At 40.3% G+C, this 27,126-nt stretch overlaps 1 protein-coding gene across 6 annotated transcripts in view; it reads right to left on the bottom strand.

The window, feature by feature from the left end:
• Positions 1-27,126, bottom strand: part of cers2a (ceramide synthase 2a) — a 111,179-nt gene that overhangs the window by 31,167 nt on the left and 52,886 nt on the right. For 3 of the 6 annotated variants that reach the window (XM_060904942.1, XM_060904935.1, XM_060904937.1), the window contains exons 2-7: positions 23,492-23,668; positions 19,378-19,495; positions 15,480-15,598; positions 14,177-14,234; positions 12,528-12,578; positions 8,953-9,045 (exon numbers count right to left, since the gene is read on the bottom strand). In XM_060904942.1, coding sequence (XP_060760925.1) covers positions 8,953-9,045; positions 12,528-12,578; positions 14,177-14,234; positions 15,480-15,598; positions 19,378-19,495; positions 23,492-23,664 — 612 coding nt within the window. In that variant the 5' untranslated portion in view covers positions 23,665-23,668. The remainder of the gene's footprint in view (positions 1-8,952; positions 9,046-12,527; positions 12,579-14,176; positions 14,235-15,479; positions 15,599-19,377; positions 19,496-23,491; positions 23,669-27,126) is intronic. The other 3 variants (XM_060904940.1, XM_060904941.1, XM_060904936.1) reach the window with 3 other exon arrangements.

Genomic DNA, 27,126 nt, shown 5'->3' with positions numbered 1-27,126 from the left:
AAAAAATTTTAAATAAAAAAAAAAAATGCAATAATCAAAACATCGTCATAAACAAACAGAATAGCGTAGCCACAAGGCAGTAACATAATAATGTTCAGAAAGGATTAGGAAGAAGTAAATAACTTATCCAATCCTAACCCTCTATACCACCGCTAATCAAACGTCACTTTCTGCCATGATAAACTACATGTACAAAAGAAAACAAAAGCAACAAACAAAAAGAAAATATACCAACATACCAAGACATAGCAACATGGTATAATATCGACCAAATCAAATCATATATACAGATACTTATGTTATGCATATAGACACACATACAATACATCTATACCGTACATACATATACACATACCTATAACTATACACAAAATACAAGAAGACCAGTCACAGACTTGCTCTCAATTTCATCATCACCTATTTAGTCTGCCTGTCCTCATTCTCATATTTTTAGCAACATGTTTTTATATAATTTTTTTAAACAGTTTTATGTTGGTGCTATTTTTGAGTTCATTATCCAGACCATTCCACAATTGCACCCCACAGACTGTTATGCACATACTTTTCAGAGTTGTTCTAACATTTACTCTCTTAAAATTCATTTACCCTCTCAGGTTATACCCACCCTGACTTTCCATAAACATATTTTGTACCTCACCCGGAAGAAGGTTATGTCTTGCTTTATACATAATTTGTGCAGTCTTGTGTGTAACCAGATCAGTGAATCTCAGAGTGTGTGATTTTACCAATAATGCGTTTGTATGCTCAAGATATCCCGTATTATTGACTATTCTTATTGCTCTTTTTTGTAATGTGCATAACAACTGCAGGTTAGATTTGTAGGTATTACCCCATATCTCCACACAGTAGCTCAGATATGGAAGTACGAGTGCATTATACAGAGTATGTAGTGATTTATAGTCCAGAATGTGTGTTGATTTCCCCAAAATTGCAGTAATCTTTGCTATTTTTGCTTTAACATGATTAATATGTGGTTTCCAGCAGATTTTATGATCAACGATCACACCCAGAAATTTTATTTCATAAACTCTCATCTCATTATCTCTTGCCGCTTTATCCTTCTACAGGGTCGCAGGCAAGCTGGAGCCTATCCCAGCTGACTACGGGCGAAAGGCGGGGTACACCCTGGACAAGTCGCCAGGTCATCACAGGGCTGACACATAGACACAGACAACCATTCACACTCACATTCACACCTACGGTCAATTTAGAGTCACCAGTTAACCTAACCTGCATGTCTTTGGACTGTGGGGGAAACCGGAGCACCCGGAGGAAACCCACGCGGACACGGGGAGAACATGCAAACTCCACACAGAAAGGCCCTCGCCGGCCCTGGGGCTCGAACCCAGGACCTTCTTGCTGTGAGGCGACAGCGCTAACCACTACACCACCGTGCCGCCCCTTCATAAACTCTATGGTTGTTAATTTTCAATTCAACTTGAGGGTTCGACTTATATTTTCCAAATAATCTTTGTTTTACTCAAATTCAATGACAATTTGTTTACATTAAACCACCTTTTTAATTTATTCATTTCGGTTGTGATCGTCTCCATAAGCTGCTGTGCATTGTCCCCGGCGCAAAAGATGTTTGTGTCCTCAGCAAATAAAATGCATTTCATTATACATGATGCATTACATAAGTCATTAATGTACAATATAAACAGTTTAGGACCTCAGACAGACCCTTGCGGTACTCCACGTTATGGGCAAAATAATCAGATGTGTAATCTCCAATTTTTACAAATTGCTGCCTGTTGCTTAAGTAGCTCCTCACCCAGTCCAAACCAACCCCTCTGATACCATACCTCTCTAATTTGTTGAATAGAACGTCATGATTTATTGTGTCAAATGCTTTCTTTAGATCTATGAAAATCCCCATAACATGTTTTTTATTGTCTATACCATTTGTGATTTTCTCAATAAGTTCCATTAATGCCAGGGTTGTTAATCTATCTTTCCGGAATCCGTATTGACTGTCAGCTAAAAGTTTGTATTTTTCAATGAAGTTGTCTAGTTTTGCTGTGAACAGTTTTTCGAGGATCTTGGAGAACTGAGAGAGTAAAGAAACTGGCCTGTAATTTGTGTAATGGTGTCTATCCCCACATTTATATAAAAGGTATAACTTTAGCTATTTTCATGTTGTTTGGAAATTTACCAGATTGAAAAGACATATTACATATGTGAGTAAATGGTTCTGCAATTTCTTCAATAACTTTTTTTTATTAAACTCATATCAATATCATTCCAGTCAGTGGAGGTTTTACTTTCACTTCTCCTTACACTGTCTATGACCTTTTTTATGCCAATTGCACCAATGAATATAGATTTAGGATTTCTCTCCCATCGAGCAGCCTCCGCCCCTCCAGGTGTATCTGTATCCTGAATCTTTTCTGCCAGATCTGGTCCCACATTTACAAAGAATCTTTATATATATATATATATATATATATATATATATATATATATATATATATATATATATATATACATATACACACACACACAGTATATATGTATAGTACACATACATTATTATATAGTAGTGGTGCCATTTTATTATAGTAATTAAAATCAAAGCAAAAAATTATAAATTGACATTTTCCACTTGAAATCAAACCTCAGCCAAGGTAGGAACTGAAGTTAATAAGTAGACAATTGGTGCATGTCAGACATCCTGTGACATGGGTATGAGCAGTGAACCTTACTCAAGCTAATCATTTGCATTTGTTTTCTTACCACAATTTATTACATTATATTCAAATATGGCTTGCTGCCCCATCATCAGAAATGTGTTAGTAACTTAGCCAAAATATAAGCATCACGCCCCCTACATTTCTGAGCCACGGGAGTGCACTGCACTGCTTGTATTGCATTTTCAAATGCAACCATCATTCTTGTAAAGGCTTTCCTGTTTCAGCTGCATGATTTAATATGTATTTAAAATGAAGTTACTTTGCAGTTTGGCATTAGTGGCAAATCAGAAAGTTCCAAAGTTCAGACAAACTGCACAGTGGAGCTGCAGAGTTAAACAGTAACAAGTCTTTGTCAAAAGAATTTGTAGGAGAGATAATGGGGGGGGGGGGGGGGGGGGGGGAGTTTTGTATTGAGCAGGATTGCAGGGATTCCAGATATTAGCAGATGGCTTCCCAATTGATGATGTACTTGGAGTTTATTTCATTAACAGAACATTCAGTTTTTCTGCTCAACAAAAAAATGTCCATCAATAAAATATTTATTAAACAATACATCACATAAACCAATTACAGCTCTGAGCAAGAACAGAATGGACAAATAGCTTTAATACTGCATTGCCTGCTTGAGCTATTGTGAATGTTAGATGTTCTGCCTGATTATCATATAGACTAGACACACCAATAACAATTTACATATTTTGCAACCTTCTACTGATATCAGTAAGGAAAATGAAACAGAAGCTTGTGTAATTTAAAATTTTTGTAGGTAGCCATTTGTCAAGGTGAATTTCTAGCCTCTTGTAGAAAACTGTTCTGCTAAACTGCAACTGTTCAACAGGTAAAAAGGTGTGCATCTAATTTAACAACCAAATACTCCCCCCCCCAATGTTTGGCTGTACCACTCATCCTGCACATAATTTCCAGGCAATTTTATCCCTCCCCCCCAAAATCATATTTACTTTCAAGCTTTTTATATCTTTAAAAATAATAAAGCATATTTGAATAAAGGACTTTTGATGTATGGGGCATTGATAACTCACTGGTTTAAACAGCTGCGGGTTCAAATCCCAGCACTGCGAAGCTGCCACTGCTAGGACCTTGAGCAAGGCCTTTAACCCTCAACTGCCAAGTTGTCGAAATGAAATAAAAATGTCCTTTCACTTCTGTAAGTTGCTCTGGATAAAGGCACCTGCCAAATGCCATAAATGGGGTTGAAATCACATTTAGAACTACAATTTCTTGGCCAACTGGAGTTATTAGTTAAGCGTTCAAGACTGATGTTTACACTATACCTTCTGTGTAAAGTATTTTTATTATTATTATAATAAAAAGTGACTGTCGATGTGCTGGTTCAGGAATCATTTAATCCACCCCTTTCTGAATTGTTTGAGCTGATACCCACCCCCATAGTTGGTATGCTTCATCTTGTTTCAATACATTTTAATTTCCTAATGCGAGGCGTCCTAACCACGTGTTAGCCTGTTTACAAACCGCTCGGCAGCCAATGAGGATAAACTTCGACGATGTCTATACCCAAGTGTAAACATTAGCGCACTGTTTTTCCAGCTCATTCTCCTTCACAGACATGAGGCAGCAGGCAATACAGCATGTGATTCAAGTACCGAGGGGTTATTCTAGCTCCACAGGGTACTATTCTGTGAAAAAGGCATCCATTTGGGTCACTTTAAAGATGCCATGTTAAATGCTTGTATCTAAACACACAACTGAGCTTTGTACCATTCATCTATACCTCTAACAGTCCGTCTTTTCCCAAAAATACTCTGACTTGATACCATGATGAAAAATTTGTATATCAAGTTTTTTTGTATTCTGTACTGGTATAGCATAAAGTATATACAGTTCCAGTCAAAAATTTGGACACATTTGTTTTCTTTATTTTTATCAATTAAAAAAGGAGGACATTTCACGTCTTAAAGCAGGGGTTCTCAAACATTTGCGATCTGGGCCCTCCTAACTGTAGCAAGTATACTTTGAGCCCCTCCCCGGAAAAAAAAAAAAAAAAAAGCAGATATTACTTATTATTAGGCTGGGTTTTTTTTTTGTTGTGTATATTATTACAATTAGACAACACAGTCCAAGACTGAAAATGTTCAATCCTTTTAAAAATTTCTGGATCCAGACGCAGTTCCGGATCACCTCCAAAATTTAAAGTTCTTCATTGGGCCAAGACACGTATCTAGTAAAATTTTCATGAAAATCTGTAAATTTTTTTCTGCAAAGTTGCTAAAGCAAACACACTACCAGAGTACCGGGGGTAGTGTTAACGAAGGTCTCAGTGTGACACATAAGCCTGCTTTGTTTGGCAGAGTTCTCGAATTCTCAGCTCAATTTTAGTTAAACACAGCTTCAAGTCATCCGCAATCTGTGCACGACTGCAGTACTTAGTTTTGAGCACGGTCAGTTTTGAAAAGCCTGCCTCACACAAGTATGTTGACGTGAAAGGTAGGAGAATTTTTAAGGCAACGTCACAGAGCTGGGGGTACTCCTGCATCAGTGTTACCCAGAAGGATGCAAGAGAACAGGTGTGTGGCAGCGGGGGCGTGGTCAAGCGTCGGTCTGTGAATGGAGGGCAGAGTCAGGGAAGGCAAGTGGTAGAATCACTGCACCTGATGGGAATTAACCTGTGTTTGTGTGTCTTCCCCAGTGACCACGCCCTATAAGAGGAGAGGGAGAGCAGAGGAAGGGAGCTCTACCCCAACCAGAACACTTGTGTGCGCGCGCGCACGTGCGTGCCTGGGAGAATAAATGTATAACACTGTAAAGCAAAGAATAAAAGAGGTTTTTGAGAACTCAGTTCTGGCCTGCCATGCTTCTGTGCTCCGCCCACCCGGTCTGATTTTACAAGGTGCAAAAATGGTGCTTCAGCCTGCCGTCACTCTTCGGCTCAATAAGCTGCTCTTGCATTTGCAGTGACAAATCGTTTGCAGTGCAAACAAATGGGTCCCAAACCCATGAAAATGGCCAGTAGTCTTCCTTGAAATAAGAAACTAACTGCTGCTTAAGCCCAGACAGGTCATCTGCAGCTGATAGAAAAATAGAGGAGAAATCACTGCCGCGTGCCTCAGTGAAGAAGTCTGTGAGGCTGGGGAACATGTCACAATTTCCAACAATTATGCGGTCATGCCAGAGGACAAGTTTTTGGATGAAAGCATCCACTCTGTCAGCAAGGACCAACACATTGGAATCTCAGCCTTGCACAGACAGATTCAAACTATTCAGTCTGTCAAATATGTTGACCAAATATGACAAGGAAGCTAGCCACAGGGAATCATGGAGGTGCTTGGCCAGTTCCGAATTGCTTTCGGTCAAAAACAACTTCACCTCTTCTCGCAGCTCATACAAGTGCTGTAATACTCTCCCCTCTGGAAAGCCAGCGAACCTCTGTGTGCAATAGCAGCTGTTCATGCCCAGAATCTATTTCCTGACAGAGGACCCCGAATAACCGAGAGTTCAATGGACGCAACTTAATGCAATTTATCATCTGAACCAGTGTTGTTTTCGTTAACGATGACGAAATGATTTCGTTAATACACCTTTTTTTATGACTAAAACAAGACAGTGACAAGCTAAACATAACTCTTTGATCACGAAAATATGACGAGACGCATCTGTTGTTTTCGTCGACGGGACGAAAATGTTAGTGGGTTGGCTATAGGACTATCAAAATGCATGCCGTTTCCCCCAACGGTGTGTGCAATCTGTCTGCCAAATGCTGAAAATATCAGCAACGCACCTGCATCCTGTCCTTGTTTGGTCACGCCCACCAGGCACAGTCGCACACTGTTCATGGACCATGCCGGCGGCAACGCCAGCACAAGGGCTTGATGGGTGGAAAAGACGTGGTGATTTATGGACATACTTTACACATAATCCAGCAGAAAATAAAACGGAATGCCTTGTAGTGGGAGACAGAGGTACACGCTGTGGCTATAAACTACGTGGCAAGAATACGACCAACTCAAGAGGCATCTAAAGGTCTGCTATTTCTGCAACGGTAAGTTAACATTACAAGAAGTCCTGTTAACAGATCATGCATACATTTGCTAGCTTTGGTTAATGTCACTCAACAATCGGGCTGTGATGAATTTCCTATGAAGTTTTGAAGGCGAAAATGAATGGGACCGCTAGCTTCATGCTAAAGGTGGCTTGGCGAAGCTAACTTAAATTCAATTAACATGAGTAAAAACTTGTCCTGCAGGGATTATTGGTGGGACAGCAACTGAATGCTTTGTCATATATTGACCCATATTTGAGTTACTGTGAAACATACAGGGGGAAATGTAGCTTTTCACACCTGTTGCTGTGCCTTAATATGTCTAAATGAGCAGCAGCACACCTGGCTACTCTAATGTTAGCAGCATGTTTAGCCAGCATATTTACATTAACGGACAGCGTGGTCATCTTCTAGTTGCGTGTTCATCATGACATGTTTGTGCTCTATCAGCACATTGCGACATGTTAAACGGAGGCAGAAACATGAGTCTGCGAACAATGGAGTATACACACTAGCAGACATCCCAACCTGCAGAAACTCATTTCAGGGAGGTGTCGTGACGCATGACTTTTTTCCCCCATCATCTGGGGGTGTCACGACACCTCCCTGAAATGAGTTTGGATGTCTGTAAACCAATCAGGATGCTCTTTGTCTAGCATGCACTACATGAACAGGCACACACGCAGTCTCTCTCGCGCACTCAGTCATATGCGTGATGCAGACATTAATGTTTCGTGTGCATGCTCTTGCTCGCTTGATCTAGATTCCGGGAGCTATTATCCAATTTGCGGGCATCAGGGAGCCACTATCAATATGCGGGAGACTCCCGGAACTTCCGGGAGACTTGGGATGTCTGCACTAGACAGCGTTTATGTAGAGAGCATGTTATGCACAACCTGTCAACCTCGAGTACAATTTCCTCTCTCTGTATTGGCCTAATTTAATGTTTTAAAGTAATTATTTTTTTGACTAAAATGAATGACTAAAACTGGACTAAAACCCTTTTACTTTTCGTCGACTAAAACTAGACCAAAACTATCAAGGATAGAATTGACTAAAATGTGACTAAAACTAATAAGCATTTCGTCCAAAAGACTAAGACTAAAACTAAATAAAAAATGGCTGCCAAAAACAACACTGATCTGAACTACCTGTTGAAGTACAGACTGGAAGAGCGTCAGCATTTTTTTTTTTTTTTAGCTGCAAGTGCCTCGCGATGGATATGAAAGCTGCAATGGTACAAGCTCAACTCGATTACACAGTGGTGTGTTTCCGATGTCTGTGAGCTCTTATGTACTTGAGGGGTGTCTATAAAAGTTCCTTGCTGAGATTTCAAATAATAACACTCTTCATTGGCTGGACTGAAGACGAAGATATTCGTTATTTGTTGGTGCAACTGTAAACCAGCCCCTTGCATTTGCCACCGAGCGGTCTGTGACCACACGCCCCACTCGCCGAGTGCCCCCCCCCAGTTTGAGAACCACTGTCTTAAAGTAATGGACATCGTTTCTCTTTACTTAGTTGAGCGGTTATTGACATAATATGGATTAATACAGTTGTGGAATAGGGCTATTCATGATATTTTTATTATTTACTATTTGATCTCAAACACATTAAGAAGGTAAGAAACTAGTCCATGAATTAATTTTTGATGAGGCACAACTGTTAATTGCAAAGCATTCCAGGTGACTACCTCATGAAGCTGGTTAAGATAATGCAAATGGTGTGCAAAACATCAAGGTAAGCGGTGGCTACTTTGAAGAATCTAAAATATGAAACAAACATTCTGTTTAACACTTGTTTACCACTTAATTCAGTGCATGTTCGATATATGTTATTTCATAGTTTTGATGTCTTCAGGATTGTTCTACAATATAGAAAATAGTCAAAATACAGAAAAACTTCTGAATGAGTAGGGGTGTACCAGTACTGTACATTTTTAAAACAGGCTAGATTACCTCTTACAGGTTACAAAGTTAAACTCTCAACAAGCCTGCTGAAGAGTAACCACAACATTTTTTAAATTTAATGCCATTTCTAAAATGAAAAGCAGATATGATGTACTGAAAACCATAATGGATTCAGTATCTCACTTATCATATGGTATATTATTGATGCAGTATATCATCATACTGCATCATCCCTGCTCATGTTTTACACAAGTAACAGTAAGCACTTCTGAAAATGATTTTCTGTGGCAGATGCACACATCTGGATACTTACTTTCCGCTTCACATCAGAGGCCACACTGAAGAGGAGTGAAATGTAAAAACCCAGCTCGATCATGTAATACCAGTACTGAGAAGGCAGCAGAGTCTGTGAAAGAGAGAGGGAGAGGTACACATTAAATCTACAATTAATTTAACACTTAAAATCTTTGAATACATTCAATTAACCTCTCCAAAGAATCGCCACCTTAACATGGTGGAGGAGTTTGTGTGTCTCTGTGATCCTGGGGGCTGTGTTGTCAAGGCAGGGTCTCCCAAGGCAAACTGGCTCCAGGGGAGGGGCCAGACTAAGAGCAATTCATAGACCCCGATGAAATGTCAAAGGAGGAGCTACAGCACCTCACCCAGGAGCAGGAAACTGAGGCCTCCTCCTAGAGCCAGACCTGGGAGGGGAGCTCACCAGCGAGCATCTGGTGACGGGGCCTTGGCCCATGGGGCCCGGCCGGGCACAGAAATTACATAGAGCCGCCGCCATCTGGGCTCACTACCCGCAAGGACAGGCACCGGGGTCGGATGCATTGTGAGCCGGGTAGCAGGCAAAGGTGGGAGCCTGGGCGTGCTGATCCTCAGCAGCACAGACTAATTCTTGGGATGTGGGATGTCACCTCTCTGGCAGGAAAGGAACCAGAGCTGGTGCAGGAGGCAGAGTGATACCAACTAGATATGGAGATACCAACTGGGCTTGCCTCCACACATACTCGTAGCACCGGTTCTGAAACCAAACTCCTGGAGAGAGGTTGGACTCTTTCCTTTTCTGGAGTTGCCCGGGTCATTGCTATGAGCCAGCCAGTCCTTGTACAAAGTGTGAGCTGTATCCATATTCTTGGCACGGAGTCAAACACGTTTCCAGTGGGTGTTGGACTCCGCCAAGGCTGCCCCTCGTTGCCAATCCTGTTTGTGATATTTATGAATGGGATCTGAAGGTGCAGCCGGGGTGAGGAGGGTGTCCGGTTTGGGAACCTCAGAACTGCATCTCTGCTCTTTGCAGACGTGGTTCTGTTGGCTTCTTCAGAGCGTGACTTTCAGCATGAACTGGGAGTTTGCAGCCAAGAGTGAAGTGGCTGGGATGAGAGTCAGCACCTCCAAGTCTGAGGCCATGGTTCTCTGCCAGAAAATGGTGGCGTGCTCCCTCTGGGTTGGGAGTGAGTTGCTGCCCCAAATGAAGGAGTTCCAGTATCTCTGGGTCTTGTTCACAAGTGATGATAAAAATGGAGCGCGAGATGGACAGGTAGATTAGGACGGCATCAGCAATAATGTGTACTGGACAGTCATGGTGAACAGGGAGTTGAGCCGAAAGGCAAAGCTTTCGATTTACCAGTCAATCTAAGTTCCAACCCTCACCTATGGTCATGAGCTTTGGGTAGTGACCGAAAGGATTAGATTGCAGATATAAGCAGCTGAAATGAGCTTTCTCTGTAGGGTGGCTGGGCTCACCCTTTGCGATTAGGTGAGTTGCTCAGACATCCAGAGGGATCTCAGAGTAGAGCCACTGCTCCTTCATGTCGAAAGGAGTCAGCAGAGGTGGTTCAGGCATCTGATTAGGATGCCTCCTCCAAAGGAAGGCGCTCAGGTTTTCCGGGCATGTCCAACTGGGTAGAGACCTTGGGGTAGACCCAAAACATGCTGGAGAGATTATATAGCTCATCTGGCCTGGGAGTGCCTTGGGATCCCCCAGAAGGAACTGGAAAGCATTGCTGGGGAGAGGGATGCCTGGAATACCCTGCTGCCACTGCAACCTGACTTCAGATAAGCAGAAGAAAATGGATGGATGGATTGATTGGCCTTCAATTTAAAAAAAAAACAAAAAAACACCCACATTAGATTTACATGGGAAATGTTTTGAGACTACTGCTACATTACATGGCCAAATACTTGTGGACACCTAGCCATCAGACCCATATGTCATTGTTGAACATCCCATTCCAGGTTTATTCCCCCTTTGCTCCTCAGGCACTGAAGAGGTCTAGGGTTCAGCCGGTGTTCCAATTTACCCCAAAGGTGTTCAGTGGGGTTGACTTCAGTTAGGGCTCTGTGTTTTTCCACTCCAGTGTTCACACACCATTTCTTCACAGAGTTCACTTTATGCACAGGGGCACAGTCATGCTGGAACAAGTTTGGGCCTCTTATTTACAGTGATGGGAAATGATAATGCTATTTTTTGTCTCGCTTAAAGCAGTGTTGCTGTTGGGCACTTATTAAGCTTGAGGTGTGGACCTGGGTTTTAATCAGGTTGGATTGTCATTTTTATTTTCTGAGCAAGCTACACATGAGCATGTGCGATGCTAACACATGGGAGCAGCCATAGCCTGAGAAGGTTAGAGAAGCACCCTTGGGCCCAAAGACCCTTGTGCTTCCAACTTTGTGGCAATAATTTGGGGAAGAACTACATATGGGTGTGATGGTCAGGTGTCCACATACTTTTGGCCATAAACACTTCCTGAATTGTGGAAAGATTACCATTTCTGAAATCAGATTCACCCAGCATTAGACATTACTTCACAAATAGATAACTGTAAATAATCCAATAATGTTCAAACTATATTCAAACCACAAAAATCAAACAATACATGAGCATGTGCGATGCCAACACCAGCAGCCATGGCCTGAAGGTCAGAGAAGCATCTTTGGGCCCATAGGTCACCAGTTCAATTCCTGGGACCGGCAGGAAAAACATGAGGGGAGTGGAGTGAAAGAACAGCACTTTCCCCTCCCTCTGTATTATGGCTAAAGCGCTCTTGAGCAAGGCACCTAAACCCCAACTGCTCCCCAGGCACTGTAGCATAGCTGCCCACTGCTCTGGGTATGTGTGTGTGCTCATTGCTCACTCGTGTGTGCACATTCACTGCTTCAGATGGGTTAAAGACAGAGGAGGAATTTTGCTGTGCTTGACTGTACATGTGACTTCTCTTAGGATTTGAAGAAAAAAAATTTTACTTGTTCACATGTTGATTTAACTGGCTGAACGAAAAGTTATATATAATAGACACTCCAGAGCCTGCTTAAAATATCTGCCTTGTATTCCTGAAAATATGCCAATAGTTCTTTACTGTTTCAACAGGAACCACAACACAGAAGTTCAAGAATGTGGAAGAGACTGCTCTAAAAAGGTGTCCTTTAGTTGCTGGAATAACTGATTGCTCCTGGAGACAAGGGTCATTTCCCTGTTCTACCAGATCTGCTAAGCTCTTGAGCAATGTAATCATCAAACTGTGCTGGACCGCAGCCCTCCAGAATTGCTACTTATGACTGATAACTTAAGTATTTACCACATCACTGGGAGATTTAGAGTTTAAATGCCCGTGTGCTGTGTGTGGAGAACAACATTACTGGTTCTGTTCTGGCTGAGAAAGATGGTGTTCCTCTCTTTTGCCATTAGACACAGTGATCTGTTAACTCATGTCTATGAAATTGGAAGATCGTGCCAACTGCTCCAACACATCAAGCTGCCTCATGAGCAGCTGAAACATACGTCTTGAAGGAAATGTGCTAGCCCTCATCATGTGGTAGACAACTTGGAAGCGGTTACATGCATTTCAACCAAATGTAGGAATTGAAGTTAGAAGACATTACCAGTGTTGGGAAGCCCTTCCACATCTCTTTCATTTCGTAGAACCAGGGTTTCTGTACACACAGATACAGTTTTATACATACATTAACTACATACATACCAAAAATTATGTTGTGTTAATTCACGTGACCCTTTATTTAACTGACAAAAGTAAAAAAAAGATTTTCAATAGTTTTACAGACCAACTTAACTGTATTTTGTAAATATAAACAAAGTTAGAATTTGATGCCTGCAACAACTCAAATAAATAAATAAATAAATAAAAGTTGGGACAGAGGCAAAAATAAAACCGAAAAGTTTATAGGATATTCAAGTAACACCACTTTGGAAGATTTCACAATAAGCAGGTTAATCGCCATCATGACCGGGTATAAAAGGAGCAGCACCAAAGGCTCAGCCTTTGCAAGCAAAGATGGATTGTGGCTCACCCAGTCATGCCAAAATTTGTGAGAGAATTGTTAGTCAATTCAAAAAAGAACATTTCTCAATGCAAGAGTTTAGGTCTTTCAAAATTGACAGTACATAATATTGTGAAAAGGGCAAGGTTGGAAAAAAACACTTGAATGTGCATGACCTTCAAGCTCTTAGGTGGCACTGCCTGAGAAACAGTCATGCTAACATGGCAAATATAGCCACAAGAGCTCGGGAATAATCCAGAAAACTGTTGTCACTTAACACAGTCCACCGCTGCATCCAGAAATGCAACATGAAACTGTATTATGCAAGGAGGAAGCCATTCATCAATTCTATGCAGAAACACTGCTGATTTCTCTGGGCCCAAACTCTTCTCGGATGGGCCGAAAGACTGAAAGGCCGAAACCTGTGCTGTGGTCAGAGGAGTCCACATTTCAGCTTGTTTTCAGGAAAACCGGACATCAAGTTCTCAGTGCCAAAGGTGAACATGACCATCCAGTTTGTTATCAGAGAAAGGTGCAAAAGCCAGCATCAGTGTCCATGGCATGGTTGAGTTGCATGTGTGTGAAGGTACCACTGATAAATTGGAGCATATGTTGGGATTTTAGAGAGACATGCATCAAAGCTACATCTCTTCCTGGGAAGTCCATGCTCAATTCATCAGGACAATGCCAGGCCTCATTCTGCACTGGTGACAACAGCATGTCTTTGTAGACACAGAGTGCATGTGCTTGACTGGCCTGCTGCAAGTCCAGCTCTCTCTCCTATTGAGAATGTATGGCGCATCACGAAGAGAAGGATCAGACAACGGTGACCACGGCCTGTTGAGCCATTGAAGTCTTGTATCAAACAAGAATGGACAAAAATTCCAATTGCAAAACTGCAAAAATTAGTATCCTTAGATACCATATTATTAAAAAGTGTTATTACAGGAAAGGTGATGTAATACAATGGTAATAATGCCTCTGTCCCAATTTATTTATTTTGAGTGTGTTGCAGGCATCAAATTCTAACTTAATTGTATTTTGTATATATAAACGAAGTTGGTCAGTAGAACTATTGAAAATCTTTTCTTTGTACTTTTGTCAGTTAAATAAAAGGTTCACACAAATTAACAAAATCACATTTTTGTTTTTATTGCATGTTGGAAAATATACCAACTTTTCTGGAAATGGGGTTATACATACTGTACATAATGATGCTTCTCTGATTTAAGGCCAAGTTCAGATATACTCACATCAATGAGAGCAGCCAGGCCAGCAAAGAACGCAAGAAGGTAAAATGTAAATCTCCAACTGTAAGAACACACATATTGTCATGTGTGTGTGTGTGGGGGGGACCCACTTCCCTTTATACAAGTAAATCTTTAAATATAAAAAGTTAAAGAAGTGTTTAAAAATGTCTGCTTTTTAAAGAAAGCATCGCTCTAAAATATTGAAATACTCATTTGTCTATGAAGGCATGTTCAAAATAATAAATAAATAAATAAACACACACACACACACACACAATTTGGTACCTTGCATCATAAGCATGAACTAATCATCAGTAGTTAAACATTAAAAACTAACTCCTCTTGATAGTCACCCTAGTTGCTTCCCCATACACACAATTAAATTTTTTTTGGTAAAAATAGTCGTTGATGCAGAGTATTGTCTACTAAAATGAGTTTTCTTGCACATGAATGCCTCTTTTCAACCAACAGGGAACAAGGTCTTGAACAGGTTCCATTCAGGATTCTTTGACACTTGGTGCCAGCTAGAGAACTGGCCCATGTTTTCACCAGTTTCGAGTGGAACTGTTGCCATCAAAGATGCGTCATGAATGGAGGACATTGCACAATTCACAACTGGAGTAAACAGTTGATGGCGGAGTGCAGTGATTACTTCTGAGCTTTTGTTCCATTATTGCAGATGTTTGTTTTCAGTCCATTTTGTTCTAAAGATGTATCCATTTCCATTGCGTTCTCCACTGCTGTGCTTTGCTTCCTCTCAAACTACTGACACACCCACTGATGTAATCAGGGTTTGTGCTGGAAAAACAAGCTATATTTTGGTTCCAGCTGGGAACCAAATTTTCAGGTTCTAAACCATTTCATTTTAGATTGAAATGCCCTGAAAGGTTCAATATTTGGTGCACAAACAAGAACGGAACCCATTTCCTGTTTGTGTAAAAAGGGGTACAATTACCTAAAACGAATCGGACACCTTTGATGTTATGAATGCGGTTATCAAAGCACTGAATTTCATCTTCATGAAAAGGACTGAACCAGCACCAGTGTGATGCACATTTTACCAAGTTGATGAAACCAAACTCCTCTGCCTCAGTGATTTGTTTCTGCATGGCTAAAAGTGCCTACATTTTTTAGGCTTTTTTCTGTCCTGAACATAAATAAAAGTCAAAACTGCATTCTTGTGACACACACACACACTAGATAATGAAAGCAGAAGTTTCTAAAAGAGTGCTTAATGGTTTAATAGCCACTTTTAAATCACCTGTATGCAAATACTGTGTTAGGGATATGCAAGTTTTGCATGTACCTTGCTTCCCTGAACTTCTTGAGCTGGTTGGGTCGTTCCTGGTTGCGCCGTCTCCGGAACCACCTCTGCACCTGTTGCTGGGAATAGCCTGTCTGTTTACTTAAACTCTCCACCACACTCTGTACAGATACAGAAAACAAATGGACATATCCACAATATATAGTCAGATTTATCTAGTATCAAAAGGATTGCAAAAAAATTATATATAAAAAGGCATAAACCCATTTCTAGACATCTTTATTAAATGTCACGGTTTAAATTTTCTTACTCTTTTAGCAGGCATATCAGACGCTCGCTGGCCATGGTATGAAAATTGTGCATGCAGACGCTTATCCAAGTTTCCAAATCTGTCATTGCTTAACGCTTGAATATTTCCTATCATGAATATGATTATTAAAAGGCTTATAATTTATGCTTTCCAAAGAAATTCCTCATTAAGATCTGTTCAGTACTTTGGGAGTAACAGCAGGTTGACGTTGGTACAACAGAGTGCACACACTGCTCGCATGATGTCGGGAAACTGCCGGTGCTTTTTGAGTCACGGGAAAGCGTTCAGGCTCTCTTCTGATCAGTTTCTGACTGGATTACTCATGAATAATCCGATAACTGTTATAGGAGTGTTCTCTCGCTCTCAGTGTTTCAGATTAAGTATTCAGTAAAATTTTCCATCAGCTAGTTTTGATGTTATGATTCACAGGAGACTTTGAAGTGAGTTTTCATAGCTTTACCTACTTTTTTTTTCCAAATTAAACTGATTAATGTAAAATAAAGAATTTCATTCATCGCACGCACACTTGTGAAATTCCTCTCTGCATTTAAACCCATCTGAAGCAGTGAACACACACACCCACACACATGAGCAATGAGCACAGACACATACCCAGAGCAGTGGGCAGCCATGCTAACAGCACCCAGGGAGCAGTAGTGGTTGATGTGGAGTATTGTCTACTAAAACAAGGTTTTTTTGCACACTAATGCCTCATTTCAACCAACGGGGAACAGGTTCTAAAAATAACCATTTTAGAATAACTCTAGTTTTGACAAAAATAAATAAATAAATAAATAAATATTGAGATCTTAGTGGTCAGAATGATATTTGTTGTTGCCAATGTTGTTGGTGTCTGATCAGGGCTGTGTCTCGCTGCTTAGTGCAGCATTTGATACCATTGATCATTCCATTCTTCTGGATAGACTAGAAAATATGTTGTGGGAGTTAAGGAAACGGCCCTCTCCCGGCTCGGGTCTAATTTAACTGATCACCATCAGTAGGTTGATATAAATGGTGCATCTATTTCTATTTCTAGACGTACTGAGGTAAAGTCTGGTGTTCCACAAGGTTCTGTCTCGGGTCCACTGATTTTTTCTTTATATATGTTACCTCTGGGTGATATTATTCGTAAACATTGTATTAGTGTCCACTGTTATGCTGATGACACACAGTTGTACGTTTCTGCAAAACCTGATGAGAGACACCAGCTTAATAGAATTGATGAATGTGTAAAGGACACTGGATGCTTATTAATTTCCTTCTGCTTAACTCTGACAAAACTGAAGTACTTGTACTCGGACCACATGCAGCTACGGTAGAAGTAAGTTTTCTGATTACACAGCCTGTATAACTCTGGATGGCCTTTCTGTTTCTTCAGGTGCAGCAGTAAAAGACCTCGGAGTGATTATTGACTCCAGTCTTTCATTCGAAATTCACATTGATAACATTACCCGGATAGCTTTCTTTCATCTCAGAAATATTACGAAGATAAGAAATTTAATATTACTACGTGACGGGGAAAAACTACTGTAGTTCATGCTTTCGTTACCTCCAGGTTGGATTATTGTAATGCCTTACTGTCTGGATGTCCCAATAAGTGCATAAACAAGCTCCAGTTAGTTCAAAATGCAGCAGCAGAGTCCTTACTAGAACTAGAAAATACGACCACATCACTGTCTTATCCACACTGCATTGGCTCCCAATCAAATTTCGTATCAATTATAAAGTACTACTATTGACCTTTAAAGCACTGAATGGTCTCGCACCACAGTACCTGAGTGAACTTCTGCTCCTCTATGACCCGCCATGCCTACGTGGATCAAAAGGTGCAGGCTATCTGCTGGTACCTCGTATAGTGAAGGCTACATCAGGGGGCAGAGCCTTTTCTTACAAAGCCCCACAGTTATGGAACAGCCTTCCAAGTAGTGTTCGGGAATCAGACGCAGTCTCAGCATTTAGTCTAGGCTAGTCAAGCCTTTTGTTAATGGTGTTTATGAGGTAAAGGTGTAGATCTAGAGGGTCCTCAAACATAGTGCGTTTTGGTAAACTGGGAAGTATGGTTGCTGTCAGTCCCCCACTCGCTTGCTCACTCGAGTTTGTTGACTGTGTACTGGCTGGCTGCTTTATGTCCCGGGACTCTCTCATGCCTATGTTACCTTCTGGCTCTCCCCTTTTAGTTATGCTGTCATAGTTAGTTGCTGGAGTCCCTGCTTGTTCCCCCCCCAAATCTGTCCCTCTGAGTTACATGCCAGTCCTGGGATTGAGATGCTGACCTCTCTTCTGCCCCTCGCACCTGCTTGATCCATCCTGGTGCCCTGTGTCTGGTTGGAGTCTCATCGCATCGCTCCTGTAGAGGACGGCCCCATGTGGGCAGTTGAAAGTCACACTTGGAGGACGCTCTGGACACTTACAGTAATGGTTTTATGGCTGAGGACTACAGTTGACTTGCTAACTTTAGGACTGCAGTTGTCATGAACAGTTTTGCACTCAAGTTTCCATCAATGAAGAGTTTATAACATTCAATGAAACTGATTTCATGTTAAAACTGTTAATGTTAGTCATGTTGTCTGTTGTTGCCCAAATGAGGGTGGGTTCCCTTTTGAGTCTGGTTCCTCTCGAGGTTTCTTCATGTCGTCTGAGGGAGTTTTTCTTTGCCACCGTTGCCACAGGCGTGTTCATTGGGGATAGATTAAGGATAAAATTAGCTCATATTTTAAGTCGTTCAAATTCTGTGAAGCTGCTTTGCGACAATGTTTATTGTTAAAAGTACTATACAAATAAACTTGACTGAATATCTCAAGAATAGATAAACATTTTAATTCTGTAAAAAGTATGTTGTTCTGTATTTCAATGAGAATAGTTTCAAGCAATTTAGACTGAAATTGAATCCGATATGCCTGCTCTTAGTTTGTTGGGGGTTTTTTTATGATTAAATTTAGCATAAAATTATCAAGAGCAAGACCATTTCAAGCTTGTAATGTGAAAAAACGCCTAGAATCAGGTTTAAAATTTGTAAATCCAACCTGGGGTTTTGCTGTGCAAGGAATAAAAAACATGACGGGGCATGATGTTTCATGATGGGTTAGTGTGATGTAGCCTGACACGTTTTATTCCTCTTGTACCACAGCAGATCTGATCAACCTCTTTTTTTGTGTTTGTTTTTAAAATGCTTTAGGTCTGATTGTAACAAAGTCATGACACATGCCATCCGTAAGTGTTAAATATTCTGCTTTACATGATCAATAATTATATACTTAACACCCTGCGTACGTTTTATTGTAGCATTATGCAGAATATTACACATTTTTTATATATATATATATATATATATATATATATATATATATATATATATACACACACACATACACACACAATTTTATATATATATATATACACACACACACACACATTATATATATATACACACACATGTGTATATATATATACACACACACACGTGTATGTATATATATATATATATATATATATATATATATATATACACACACACACACACGTATATATATATATATATATATATATATATATATATATATATATATATATATATATATATATATACACACACACACACACACACACACATATATATATACACACACACACCTGTGCTGGATGTTTACTCATGGTGCAGAAGTACGATTCCAGTGTTGGATTGGGTGCTGCCCGCATCCTCACCTTCTCCTTCACTCCCATCGCCGAGGCCAGCCGAAGTGCCACAGTCCTACAAGTGCACTACAATTACTACAAAAGTCCATCTTGTGTATTTCTCAAGGTAATACTTGAGAAAGTATTATTGGATTCCTTTCACAGAAAAAGATGCAGAGATTGGAATGACCATCATACTACCTTTAGAACAAAAAATGTCATCTCGGAAGTATATACAGTGGTGCTTGAAAGTTTGTGAACCCTTTAGAATTTTCTATATTTCTGCATAAATATGACCGAAAACATCATCAGATTTTCACACAAGTCCTAAAAGTAGATAAAGAGAACCCACTTAAACAAATGAGACAAAAATATACTTGTTCATTTACTTATTGAGGAAAATGATCCAATATTACATATCTGTGAGTGGCAAAAGTATGTGAACCCCTAGGATTAGCAGTTAATTTGAAGGTGAAATTAGAGTCAGGTGTTTTCAATCAATGGGATGACAATCAGGTGTGAATAGGCACCCTGTTTTATTTAAAGAACAGGGATCTATCAACATCTGATCTTCACAACACGTTTGTGGAAGTGTATCATGCCACGAACAAAGGAGATTTCTGAGGACCTCAGAAAAAGCGTTGTTGATGCTCATCAGGCTGGAAAAGGTTACAAAACCATCTCTAAAGAGTTTGGACTCCACCAATCCACAGTCAGACACATTGTGAACAAATGGAGGAAATTCAAGACCATTGTTACCCTCCCCAGGAGTGGTCGACCAACAAAGATCACTCCAAGAGCAAGGTGTGTAATAGTCGGCGAGGTCACAAAGGACCCCAGGGTAACTTCTAAGCAACTGAAGGCCTCTCTCACATTGGCTAATGTTAAATGTTCATGAGTCCACCATCAGGAGAACACTGAACAACAATGGTGTGCATGGCAGGGTTGCAAGGAGAAAGTCACTGCTCTCCAAAAAGAACATTGCTGCTCATCTGTAGTTTGCTAAAGATCATGTGGACAAGCCAGAAGGCAATTGAAAATGTTTTGTGGACAGATGAGACCAAAATAGAACTTTTTGGTTGAAATGAGAAGCGTTATGTTTGGAGAAAGGAAAAACACTGCATTCCAGCATAAGAACCTTATCCCATCTGTGAAACATGGTGGTGGTAGTATCATGGTTTGGGCCTGTTTTGCAGCATCTGGGCCAGGACAGCTTGCCATCATTGCTGGAACAATGAATTCTGAATTATAGCAGCGAATTCTAAAGGAAAATGTCAGGACATCTGTCCATCTCAAGAGAAGGTGGGTCATGCAGCAAGACAACGACCCTAAGCACACAAGTCGTTCTACCAAAGAATGGTTAAAGAAGAATAAAGTTAATGTTTTAGAATGGCCAAGTCAAAGTCCTGACCTTAATCCAATCAAAATATTGTGGAAGGACCTGAAGCGAGCAGTTCATGTGAGGAAACCCACCAACATCCCAGAGTTGAAGCTGTTCTGTATGGAGGAACGGGCTAAAATTCCTCCAAGCCGGTGTGCAGGACTGATCAACAGTTACCGCAAACATTTAGTTGCAGTTATTGCTGCACAAGGGGGGGTCACACCAGATACTGAAAGCAAAGGTTCACATACTTTTGCCACTCACAGATATGTAATATTGGATCATTTTCCACAATAAATAAATGACCAAGTATAATATTTTTGCCTCATTTGTTTGACTGGGTTCTCTTTATCTACTTTTAGGGCTTGTGGGAAAATCTGATGTTTTCCGTCATATTTATGCAGAAATATAGAAAATTCTAAAGGGTTCACAAACTTTCAAGCACCACTGTAAAAGTTATCCAGTAGTTACCGCACATGCGCAACGTTTTCCTAATTAGACCACTGGGATATTGTCTGTGATAATATGGTGCCTCTTGAAGATACAGTTAGGTCCATAAATATTTGGACAGAGACAAAATTTTTCTAATTTTGGTTCTGTACATTACCACAATGAATTTTGAACAAAACAATTCAGATGCAGTTGAAGTACAGACTTTCAGCTTTAATTCAGTGGGTTGAACAAAATGATTGCATAAAAACGTGAGGAACTAAAGCATTTTTTAAAACACAATCCCTTCATTTCAGGGGCTCAAAAGTAATTGGACAAATTAAATAATTGTAAATAAAATGTTCATTTCTAATACTTGGTTGAAAACCCTTTGTTGGCAATGACTGCCTGAAGTCTTGAACTCATGGACATCACCAGACGCTGTGTTTCCTCCTTTTTAATGCTCTGCCAGGCCTTTACTGCACCGGTTTTCAGTTGTTGTTTGTGGGCCTTTCTATCTGAAGTTCAGTCTTTAACAAGTGAAATGCATGCTCAGTTGGGTTGAGATCAAGTGACTGACTTGGCCATTTAAGAATATTCCACTTCTTTGCTTTAATAAACTCCTGGGTTGCTTTGGCTTTATGTTTTGGGTCATTGTCCATCTGTATTATGAAACGCCGACCAATCAGTTTGATTGGATTTGAGCACACAGTAGGTCTCTGAATACCTCAGAATTCATCCGGCTGCTTCTGTCCTGTGTCACATCATCAATAAACACTAGTGACCCAGTGCCACTAGCAGCCATGCATGCCCAAGCCATCACACTGCCTCCGCCATGTTTTACAGATGATGTGGTATGCTTTGGATCATGAGCTGTACCACACCTTCGCCATACTTTTTTTCTTGCCGTCATTCTGGTAGAGGTTGATCTTGGTTTCATCTGTCCAAAGAATGTTCTTCCAGAACTGTGCTGGCTTTTTTAGATGTTTTTTAGCAAAGTCCAATCTAGCCTTTTTATTCTTGAGGCTTACGAGTGGCTTGCACTGTGCAGTGAACCCTCTGTATTTACTTTCATGCAGTCTTCTCTTTATGGTAGATTTGGATATTGATACGCCTACCTCCTGGAGAGTGTTGTTCACTTGGTTGGCTGTTGTGAAGGGGGTTTTTCTTCACCATGGAAATTATTCTGCGATCATCCACCACTGTTGTCTTCTGTGGGCGTCCAGGTCTTTTTGCATTGATGAGTTCACCAGTGCTTTCTTTCTTTCTCAGGATGTACCAAACTGTAGATTTTGCCACTCCTAATATTGTAGCAATTTCTCGGATGGGTTTTTTCTGTTTTCGCAGCTTAAGGATGGCTTGTTTCACCTGCATGGAGAGCTCCTTTGACCGCATGTTTTCTTCACAGCAAAATCTTCCAAATGCAAGCACCACACCTCAAATCAACTCCAGGCCTTTTATCTGCTTAATTGAGAATGACATAACGAAGGAATTGCCCACACCTGCCCATGAAATAGCCTTTGAGTCAATTGTCCAATTACTTTTGGTCCCTTTAAAAACAGGGTGGCACATGTTAAGGAGCTGAAACTCCTAAACCCTTCATCCAATTGTAATGTGGATACCCTCAAATGAAAGCTGAAAGTCTGGACTTTATGTCCATGTCTATTATATAACTATAACTTGAATATGTTTCAGCAAACAGGTAAAAAAAAAAAAAATTTGTGTCAGTGTCCAAATATATATGGACCTAACTATGTATTACCTAACCAAGTATCTGCACATGCTTAGTACTTACATCATCCAATGTGCAAAAAGCTTGTAACTGTTTATTTATTATTTTACTAATCTTGCAAAGTTTCTTGTGCATTTCAGTTTGGCCCAATTCTTCTGGAATCAATCACTTCATTGTCTTTTTAAACAGCCACAGAGTTAGAGGTGGGCATCATGACTGGGTTTTTACTTTCATGCTACACACAGGTGTGTATAAATATAGCTATGAAGCTCACATGATGTAAGGCCGCATTCATTCACATGAAAGTGCACTGTGTTGCATCCTTTCATTCATCTTTCGTAAATGCGCCATCCTCGTCAGCAGCATGGTGGTTTAAATGACAAATTTGTTTACTTTGAAGCTCATGAGAAAATATTTCAAGTGGGTGAATCAAAGAGGGAATTTATTTTAAAAAAGCCTCACACCCCTGTCCTGCATACACCTCTACACTGATGATGTACTGATTGATGATGAGGTTGGTCTTGACAAACCTCTCAAATATCTGGCGTATAATAAGGAAGGCCAGGGCTATTGGAAGGGTAACCCAGAGGTCAGAGCCTTTGGCAAAGATGCGACCATCGCCATCCTGCAGGTCAGCCCATCCCAAACCCACTGGAAACCACAGGCGTTCATTCCAGAACCACTCACTCAGCCTGGAAAACATACTGCTGCAAAGAGAGAGAGAGAGAGAGAGAGAGAGAGAGAGAGAGAGAGAACACACCATCTGATTAACATGGGTCCAGGAGGGCAAGACAATGTTTTCCAGTTGTTCAGAAAAGTTGCTACTGGTTGTAGTGCCATTGGTTGGGGGGGTTCTTTCTATTTCACTGGGCTCTGGTTAAGATGGATGTGTTAAAGAAAACCAAGATGTGCACAGCATGGAAAGTAAAGCAACGCTGGAAAACTTTGATCTAAAAAAGCTACAGAGACTGGTTAACAATTACAGTAAATGTAGTCCAACAAATCATGTAAATTGTAAACTCCTAACCGTCATTATAAAAACATTCATCATTTTTGATGACAGATGGGCCTCATGAGACCGTTTCAACACAAAAAGCTTTTATTACAGACTTTATATGAATGTAGGGAAGAAAATTATGGCATAACATTTGATAACACTCATTGCTTTGCCCCTGTTGCTGTAAATCGGCAGCTCTCGTTGCGAATTAGTGGCTTCTAGCTGCTTGGAGTGGAGAACAAGTGCTGAAAATAAATAATTAAAATAAACTAACACACACTATACTATAAAACAGACACCCTCGAGAACATAAATGTATAATCCTATTGTAAAATACAAGCACATTTCAAGTCTATAAAATTTCATCATTCAAAATAACGTTCTCATTTTATTTATTGTTTAATATTATGTATTTACCCCAAGATTTTTTTGGTGGGCAACAGAAAAACGTTTGGTAAATCGTCAGAAGACTGAGGTCAAATCCTGACGACGCCACAGCCATTCCTCTCCCGTCACTCAAAATGACAAGCCAATGATGGGCATCTGTGAGCTCATTTAAAGAGGGTGGAAGAGGGTGGATAGTACTTTCTCTGAACATGTATGCTCAATAAGTAACGGACTTTGTAAAGTTCATCAAACTGTTGCACAATAAAGAGTTCAGAGTTAGTTCATCGAGTCAATGAGATGGTCACCCTTACTTGATATACCAGTAGATGCAGTCTGTACCTTCCTGATGACTGGAGTACCACTGCAGGCTTGTTTAGAGAACCAAATAGCATAAGCAAGGCCGTTTTCCTTTAATCCTTCAATTGAAACAACCAAGCTTGGGCTCAGAATTAATCTAAGGAGCTTATCATAAGCATAACTCAAACTGATCAAAGAACCTGAACGGGATTCTTCTGGCATGAACAAGGTTATGGGCTCCTATAATATCTTTCTGATCCTTGTATGGATGGAAATCAAGTTTAGCAAAGGTAACACTGCTCATTACTGAATTAAAACACTTGCTTAACTAACCAATTGTTTTGTACCATTCACTTTCTTATTTGATACTCCAAACAAGTTTGCGCTTTGCCTTCATGGCCAACAAGTCCAGTCCTTCTTGGTACTCATTTCTACACCAGAAATATCCTTACCCTTCAAATGAAAAAGAAGCTGCTGAAGAAAAGTTTGTGTGACCTTTACCCTGGATCAGTTGGATCAGTTCCTGGTTACAACAATAATTCCATAGAAAATTTACAAACATTCAACAAAAACTTGTTCTTCACACTAACACGAATCTCAGACTCATGCATGGATGGAGAGAATCTGAGTTCCTGTATATGAACATGTAAGTAGCATCTCTGTAGAACAAACAGGAAGGAAGTCATTTCTGACATTTGACCTTGATCCTGTTTGGATCAGTTCCAAAATCTAATCAGTTCAATTTTCTGTTGGTTACAATGGTAATCCCGCATCCATCCTACAAATGTTCAAAACACTCATTCTTGAAACATCACGCTACCAAGAATCTCAGGGATATGCATGGACAGATAGATGGATCATAATACCCAGCATGCCTCATAAAACATACACTGACAAGTCATCATATCAACATTACAGTATCACATCACCAGTGTGGACTAATGAGAAATGCGCAGTCTTCATTTTGTCAAAACAAGACAAGAGTGAAACCAGACAGCGCAGGATTACATTAACTACTTAAGTGTTTCCTGATGAAAACAACATTTAGGATTTTATATAAATGTGACACTGTCTCTCTAATTAAAATGCCTCCAATGACTCCTTATCTGCTTTGAAAATATGGTCGGTGTCCTCCCTTAACCCCACCTAACTCTCTTTAAAGCCTGGCCACTTTTTTGTGCTGTAAACAGAAAAGTTGGCAAACTGACACACCAGATATCCACAAGTTTAAAAATGGTCTTAAACTCCAAGTATACAAACAGATCTATTTCACAATCATCAGAATAAATTGTGTGACATCAGACCACACCCAAGCTCTGTAAATGTGTGCTGCAACCAAGATCTGTGCACAGACTTTGAGATATTCTCCAAGTCCAACACAGAACAGGAACTTAAAAATAAATAAATCACTTCCTAAATTTCCTTAACTGTTTCATTTGTAATTGCTTGCAAAACATGACAAACTAGCCCAAGCTAAACTCTGACCCCCCCCATGGTACAAGGTGCAAGTAATGGGTCGTTAGATGTGGGTTAATGGTTACAGTTATACCAGCACGAAACACTTTACATAAAAATGAGACCCATAATCCACTGAGAATTAGGCTATATCCACACGACAACGGCAACGAGATGTTATTTAAAAAAACATCGCGTCCAAATGGGCAACGATCAGTAAAATATCAGGTCCATATGGCAATGCAACGCTTGCTGAAAACGATGCAATACACATGCCACACCTCTAGGAGCGCTGTAAGACGGTCCCTTCGGAGACACCAGAACAATAGAAGTAGTAAGGACGCATGCACATAAACTATTATGCGCGAGACTTCATATTAGCCACAAAGTCAGAAAAATCTGTTCGTAAAATTATATTATAATGACCAAATACAATGAAAAATATTTTTCCAGTCTCACCTGTGAAAGGTAATCCCATGTGATCTCGTTTGGACAGTAAACCTGTTGGTACAGTTAAACGCAGCACATGAATGAGGCATCTTTATTCTCCACTTTGACCCATCTAATATGGCGGCGAGGATGACGTATGATTCTACGTGGAAGGCGGCGTCTTTAATGGTCCGGAATAAATTGAATGCTACATGTTGGATTAATTTGTTCTTCTACGCCCTTTTTGAGGAATGTATTGTAGGACTTAAACCAACATCTGAAGAGGTGAGATCGCTCCTTTTTTTCCCTATTTTTGCTGGCGGGATTGACTCTGCCCTAAGGGCAGAGTCTTTCACTCTCTCTCACTTTGCACCATTACACAATAAATATTCACAGGGAAAATAATTTTGTAAGCGCGTTTCATGAACCAAGTTATAGGATTTGTTGACAACTCGCATCGAGTTCGTTACACTTCTACCCGGCGTGAAGCACTCACAGTCATGTGGTTGTGACGTCATCGTAAACAAATCCGTTCTACTCATCCAGACGACTTTGCAACGGCAACGTTGCCAGATCTTTCCACTCTGGAACCCGTTCTCA

Source organism: Neoarius graeffei, chromosome 22, assembly GCF_027579695.1.
Source record: "Neoarius graeffei isolate fNeoGra1 chromosome 22, fNeoGra1.pri, whole genome shotgun sequence".
NCBI lineage: Eukaryota > Metazoa > Chordata > Actinopteri > Siluriformes > Ariidae > Neoarius > Neoarius graeffei.
The sequence above is the reverse complement of the archived record's forward strand: the minus strand, read 5'-3'. Positions and strand labels throughout refer to the sequence as shown.